The sequence below is a fragment of the Arachis stenosperma genome, chromosome 1 (assembly GCF_014773155.1).
Source record: "Arachis stenosperma cultivar V10309 chromosome 1, arast.V10309.gnm1.PFL2, whole genome shotgun sequence".
Classification (NCBI taxonomy): domain Eukaryota; kingdom Viridiplantae; phylum Streptophyta; class Magnoliopsida; order Fabales; family Fabaceae; genus Arachis; species Arachis stenosperma.
In genome coordinates this window covers 34,547,553-34,554,759 of record NC_080377.1, presented here as the reverse complement: position 1 = coordinate 34,554,759, position 7,207 = coordinate 34,547,553, and the positions used below count along the sequence as shown (strand labels likewise).

General features: G+C 38.1%; 2 protein-coding genes across 2 annotated transcripts; both read right to left on the bottom strand.

The window, feature by feature from the left end:
* Positions 1 to 4,641: 4,641 nt before the first annotated feature.
* LOC130977568 (uncharacterized) lies at positions 4,642 to 5,433 on the bottom strand. The gene has a single exon (XM_057902207.1). The coding sequence runs from the start codon at positions 5,431 to 5,433 to the stop codon at positions 4,642 to 4,644; it is 792 nt and encodes a 263-aa protein (XP_057758190.1).
* Positions 5,434 to 5,982: 549 nt separating this feature from the next.
* LOC130977552 (uncharacterized) lies at positions 5,983 to 6,728 on the bottom strand. The gene is made up of 2 exons (XM_057902206.1): positions 6,420 to 6,728; positions 5,983 to 6,372 (listed from the first exon to the last, which is right to left on the bottom strand). The coding sequence occupies exons 1-2, from the start codon at positions 6,726 to 6,728 to the stop codon at positions 5,983 to 5,985; spliced, it is 699 nt and encodes a 232-aa protein (XP_057758189.1).
* Positions 6,729 to 7,207: the final 479 nt, after the last annotated feature.

The following is a 7,207-nucleotide window of genomic DNA, read 5'->3' as shown; positions in this document are numbered from 1 at the left end:
AAAGAAGAAAAACACTAACCTTGCGAAGACATGAAGAAGGGTAAACTGTAAAAAAGGGAAGAAACGAAGCAGTAAAATGAAGAGTCCCAAAACGAAGTACAGCTATTATTACAAAGCCCACTAAGTTAGTGGAAACCTTAGTCAATAACTACCGTCAACATGGGGAATCAATCCACATAATGGCACATTAAATGAGTCACGGGAATAACCAAAGAGTCACCCCAATTTCCTTTCAAAATCCTTCAAATGGGCCACGAAGGCCCAACAGCAACAAAAACTTGTTGACCCACAAAAAACAAAGTCAGCAACTAATCAACTAAAGTTCGCCCAACATCATTACAAACAACATTGGACGAACTCGGGGGCTATGATGTGTACACCACCTAACTCGGAGGAAAACTCAAAACTTGGTTATCAACCTAAAAACTCGGAAAGACCGAGTAAAAGCACAAAAACCTCCAACCAAAACGCGATCAGGTTATCAGCGTCATCCACAATCGCGAAACTCACTCCCTCATACTCAATCACGTCTCTGCACAGGTCAAAGATATCAATAACTGCACTTTCCTAATAATTCGAAACAAACCAATACACCACACGCCTATAAAACTAAACCTAACCCAAACCACAGAGGACAGGTCACAGAACTCATTCTTACTCATTATTCTCTACTCTTTTATAACTCACATACTTACTTGAGCGTCGGAGTGTCTTGTGCAGGTGCTCCCGCCGCCGTGTTTCAGAGGACCGAGGTCATTCCACATCATTGAACTAATACGACGTATAGCTCAGTCAAGGAGTCAAGTGTCCAACCGGAAATCACACACCTCGACACCCTCCAGACGGAACAGAAACAAAAATATAAAGATGTTGATCGTCTTAAACTTTATATTGTTAAATAGCTATGCCATCTTGATTATATAAGTTTATTTTTTAAATTTTTTATATTTTAGAATTATAATTATTATTCTTAGAAATTTAATTATTATTATTGTTGTTGGAAATTGAATTTAGGAATATATATATGTGAGAGAATTATTATTATTATTATTGATAGAAATTTAAAAATATATACTTAAATAATAGTTAGAAATATATATATTTAGATGTAGTTAGAAAATATTTTAATCAATAATAATATTTGAATTAGATTAATGTGATAGATTAGTAAAAAATACAGGTTTAGAATTTTATATAATAATTTTAGAAATTATAATTTTAGAAATTATAATAATTTTTTGTAATAATGTTGAGAATTTTGATTAATAATTAGATTTGGTAAGATATAATATATCTATTTTTTGGTAATAATTATTTGTTTATTATTAGTTTTTTAATTGACATAAATATATTATTATAGTTGTGGTTTTAATAATAAAGTGGAACAGTTAAATAAGAATTGAAATTACCTATTAGTTATTATTATTAATAGTATGTTAAAAATTGTAGTTAGTGATATAGGAATTATTATCCGGTAGTTAATGATATAGAAATAATTTATAGGATTATTAATTAAATTTAGAAGTTAAATTATTATTATTTGAGAATTTAGTAAACTGAATTTAGTAAAATTATTTGTTTTAATTAGATTTAGTAAAATTATCTATGATAATTGTGTGATTTCAATTAATATGTCTTGTTTAATTAATTGTGAAAATTTTTTAATAATGATAGTTAATTAATTGATAGGTTAGTCATAAATGATATTTATTAAATTAGTTAATTAACAAAAATTTTAGCATGAGTTTAATAAATTAGTTGCTCTAGTTAGAAAATTATTATCTTTTAGTAGTAAATTAGTAATTGTTAATGATTTGACTAATAATTTGTTATGTTTTTATAAAGTTCACGGTATTTGACATGTGATCACCCACTGTCTCTGGATCGGTACAATGATAAGGTGGAGGAGCATTTACGATTTATTGATTTTTATCATATTTTTCATATTAGAATAGTTTAATGTCAGAAAACTCTGATAAATGCTCTAGTCGAAAGGTGGCACCCAAACACACATACCTTTCACTTTCTGGTTGGTGAATATACTGTGACACTGAAAGATGTGGTTGTTATTCTTGGTCTTCCGACAGACAGTCTTCCAGTCATAGAAATTTCTACCACGACGACAGTCATACCATAAATATTTAATAAACAAATATTTAATAAGTAAAATTAAAATTAAAATCTATCTAAAACTTATAAATCGTTCATACCAAAAATTTAATACTAACTTAAATAAATATTCATATATCGAAGCAATATTTATAATATTAATTTATATTTTAATATTAATATAAAAATAATTTAAACACATAAACAAAAGTTAATTAAGTATATTTTCACATGTCACGTACCTGTATTTATATATTCAGAAAATTTCGAAGCATGCATGGCTTCTAAATTCGAAGCTCGCATGAAAGATGGCTCTTCAAATAGATGTTCGTTTGCCAATGCATTTGTCACGTCTATCACATTTGCCTCCATAATGCCATCACCTTGATCTTCGTCTCCCTCTAGACCAACAATTTCGTAATTGCTTTCGAACTCTTTCTCATTGTCACTATTGTAATTTTTCTGTTCAATATTTCAGTCGACTTCAGATTATTCGAATTCAATGTACCACTCGATGAACGAGATCTGAGTGCGACTTTCAATATACATTGAAAACATCTCTTGCATACTCGCTTCGTCAGTTATATATTTGGTTTGAAATTGAACGAATTCACAAAATACCGGTATGGATATCTGTATAAAATACATGATATTTTTCTTGACATCTCAGAATCTATCTTCTAACAAATGACACTTTTAAACTCTTCAAATGAGATTGTGAATGAAATAACAACATCTAATGGATTTTCACAAATAAATTTTACTCCTTCAAATGTTTGTAACAAAATTTGACCAAAATAATATATTTTTAATAGGACTCTATCATCCATTTCTCTCACTCGCATAAATAGGAACTTCACTAACAAATTTTTTTAGTTCATACGAAAGAAGAGAGATACAGGAGCTGAAGGAAGAAGAAGAACAAGCAGAACAAGAAGAACAAGAAAAGGAGATCTAAGAAGTGATTTACAAGTTACACACACTTATATATATAAATCGGACCCAGCAATTAGTTATGTCTGATTTAAAAAAATATATAATAATCAACTCGGACCGTCCGATTTGATTTTTGCAAAATAAAAAAAATTACATCAACATAGAAATTGGACGGTCCGATTTCCTAATCCAAAATTCAAATTCTTGTTTCCACACAAATCGGACCGCCCAATTTGTGGTCAAAATTTTTAAACAAAGAAATCGAATGATCCGAATTCTTCCTTCATTGTTTCAGCTAAAATCTGTCCCACACCAATTTTTAGCACCCATATTCTCCATATCCACACACAACACACAAACTCCTGGCATATAAAAAAAATTGAGCCTATAAATAAGCACGATGTATCTAAGATGTGTAATACCTTAAAAAAATTATTTCGGTACATTCGAGATATATACAAGAAAAATTAATTTAATATACTCGAGATAAAGGGTAAAAAACATAAACAAGCCAAGGAGAGAACAATTTGACACAAATAAGCCAAAGCAAAATCTGATTCATCAATCAACCAAAGCACATTTCTATGGAGTTCGAACCAACATGGTTCGAACTCACTTTCCATGTAATTCGAACCAAATAGGTTCGAATTACACATTGTAACCCATATCAACATAATCCGAACCAATTTGGTTCGGACTCTAACTCCATAATTTGAGCCAATTAGGTTCGAATTACAATGAAGAAATAGTCACCAAGTAATTCGAACTAAATTGGTTCGAATTACTAAGAATTCATTCCACACAGCAATTTAATTTATGAACATAGTTTCCGCATCATGTCTTAATAAAACTCGTACAGTTATTTATTCCGGTGTGCATTAGACATACATTTCGTTTAAAACTGCGCAGACAGAACATATTCATTAACTAAAATCCCATTCAAAGTACATCGCACTAACGTTAACAAATTCTATCAGTCACCAACTACAAGTAAGAAAACCGATAATAGTGGAATCTAAACGCGAAATTGAAACAACAAAAGTACCAAAGCCACAAATACACCTAATCATGTCCCCGTGTGTGCTCTGCTCCTCCGAGCTGTGGGCAACTCCGACGTGTGTGGCCGGGCTGCCGACAAAGCCCACATCTCTTTGGCCGGTTCAGATCTGCCTCATCCATATTGGTCCGTATCCAAGTGGACCTCGGACGACCCTCTCTCGCACGCCTCTTATTGGGGTCAGGGATGACAGTCGGCCCGTCATATGGTGGCCAGAACCTCTCCGGAATGGGAGGTGTGAAACCCATCCGATACACACTGAAGACCGAACTAAGACGATACACCTGGTGGACGTAAGGCTCCCATGTAAGCCGTGAGTAGGCACAGCATGCCAGTGCGTGGGGACACAGGAAATGAAGTGCTTAGAAGGATCCGCAGTCACATGTCTGAGATGCAAGCAAGACTCTGTAACTACCCAGTGAGAAAGAACCAGTCGGAGTTGTCTCTGTGACGGTGAACTCGGAGTTATCCCTGTCGTACACAGTAACCGTGAAGCACCTAGCCGTCTTCAAGTTGGCCTCTATACACTTCACCAAGTGCTAACTAAATTGTTGTCCGGTTCCTATCTGCGCCTCAGCCTCTCTCCCTTTGCGAACAAATAATTCGGCCAACCTTCCGTATGTTGCCTTCACTAGCGAGCACACAGGAAGATTTCTAACACCCTTGAGGATCGAGTTTACACACTCAGATATATTCATCGTCATGTGTCCGAATCTACGCCCCTCATCACAATGCTGTGTCCACAACGAATACTCAATCCGGTTCGCCCAGTCACACATCGCCAGGTCTTCGGACCTAAGAATATCAAACCAGTAATGGAACTCGACCTCGGTCTTAGCGTACGCTGCATTCACAAGTAGCCTCCTTGCGTCTTTGCCCTTGAAGGTGAGGGCAAAATTTGCCGCAACATGTCGAATGCAGAATGCCCGGTATGCAGACGGAGGTAACCAGCCTCTGTCAGGAGTCTCAAGCGCGGCCTTGATGCCGTTATGCCTGTCCGAGATAACCAGCAGACCCGGCTGTGGTGTCACATGCTCACGCAGGTGGGAGAGAAAGAAGGACCACGACTCAGCATTCTCACCCTCGACTAATGCGAATGCAACAGGGAGTATGTTAGAGTTCCCGTTCTGTTCAATCGCGACAAGCAACGTTCCCCCATACTTGCCATACAGATGGGTGCCGTCAATACTAATTAGAGGCTTGTAATGACGGAATGCCTCGATACATGGTGGAAACGTCCAGAATAGTCTGTGAAAATAAGCTCGAGACTCGTCCAACTGTCCACCGACACGAATAGGGCTCGTCCTTAGGACTGCAACAGTAGCAGCCATCATCAACTGGACTCCTAACACCCACCTTGGGAGCTCGTTGTACGACTCATCCCAGTCACCATAGATGAGGGCAACAGCCTTCTGCTTAGCCAACCAGACCCTCCTGTAAGTCGGCCTAACCATAGATGGCGGTGGCATTTAGGAGCACCTTGATGCTGATGGATGCATCAGCCCTAACCATTGGCATAATGACTGCCGATATCACATGGTAATCCAAACTCTTGTGGTCGCTGGAAATGGAGGTGGCGAGACAAGTATGCGGTCCGTTGTAACGTTTGACCTCCCAAACTCCCTTTCGCTGTCGGAGACTAAGCCGAATCAACCATGTGCACCCATTGCCGAACTCAGAACACTTGCCTACATACCGACGATAGTCAGACTCCACGACCTTGTACTGTACCCCTCGACGGATGCTGTAAGTCTTGACACTTAAGAGGGCCTCTTCTTTATCCGGAAATTGCTGACCAACCTGAAACTCTGTCAGACCTGCAGACCCTTCAGCATCTCTAGCGCCAAATCCAGCCGACTGCCTAGGAACCCCCTCCTGCCTCATGGCATCCAAGTCCAAAGAGGAAAATGTGGAGGGTACTGCTGCGTGCCAGAGCTAGAACCACCGCCCGCCCCAGCAGGCTCACTTGCTCCAACATCATCGCCACTGTCATCAGCAATCATATCCGGCTCGACATCATCGTCCTCTGGATCATCCAAGAATCCATCTCCAACCCAAGCCGGTACAGCACACTGTAAAGAGGTCCGCAGATATTCCCCTTCTCCGACCTCGTCACCTACACTGCCGTTGAGATCAACAGCGAATGAAGGGGAGGCAACAGGTTGGACGGGTGGCTCGTACGCAGGGACGGAGGAAGATGCAACGGCTGGTCTGGAGCTAGAACCGGCTACCGTGGCTAAAGTGGTGGTATTTCGGTTCGAACCCCCGAGCTGGACACCGCGTCAACCAACTTTGCTAAAAGTTCTGGTGTCCTCACCTCTGGAAACTGCCGGCGACAATGAAACATGACCTGCAAGTCCTCATCACTCCCGATTGTGAAACAATCGTACTTCACAGTTTCTTGGAGCACCGTGATTGGAATTTGATAAAAAAACTTCTTAACCCGTTTCACACCTTCTAGACCAAGTTTTAGCAGTACAGAGCTAACAAGGTCCTCATACCTCGTCGTAGGCCTGACGATAATACAGAGAGGATCCTTATCAGTGAACTTCACACCGGAACGAATTTTCCTCTTAATAGATCCTCTGTGGTGAACCAACACCACGAAACTCTCCTCACTAGCCATCTTACCTCCCCTCTAATGATAGCAACTCACGTTCACACCATATATATACAGGTCTGGTCCTCACTAATTTGAACCAGCCTAGTACGAAATATGATCTGTGTAAATCGAACCAAGCTGGTTCAAATTACTTAATGTGTGTAATTCAAACCTAATTGGTTCGAATTATGGAGTTAGAGTTCGAACCAAATTGGTTCGAATTATGTTGATATGGGTTACAATGTGTAATTCGAACCTATTTGGTTCGAATTACATGGAAAGTGAGTTCGAACCAATTTGGTTCGAACTACATAGAAATGTGCTTTGGCTCATTCGTGAAGCAATTTTCAGTTTGGTGGATTTGCGTATTTTCTCAGCTCCCTTGGCTTATTTACGTTTTTTACCCCGAGATAAATGTATTCATTTTATTTTATCTAATTTTATTTAAATAATTTAAAATTTAAAAATTACAAAATTTTGAATTTAAATTTTGAATAAATATA

Bases quoted from the DNA above. Each gene is read 5' to 3' on its own strand.
- LOC130977568 (XM_057902207.1), bottom strand. From the start codon at position 5,433: ATGGCTGCTACTGTTGCAGTCCTAAGGACGAGCCCTATTCGTGTCGGT.
- LOC130977552 (XM_057902206.1), bottom strand. From the start codon at position 6,728: ATGGCTAGTGAGGAGAGTTTCGTGGTGTTGGTTCACCACAGAGGATCT. The intron at 6,373-6,419 runs GTGAGGACACCA...CGCGGTGTCCAG, and splicing joins GTCGCCGGCAGTTTCCAGAG to CTCGGGGGTTCGAACCGAAA.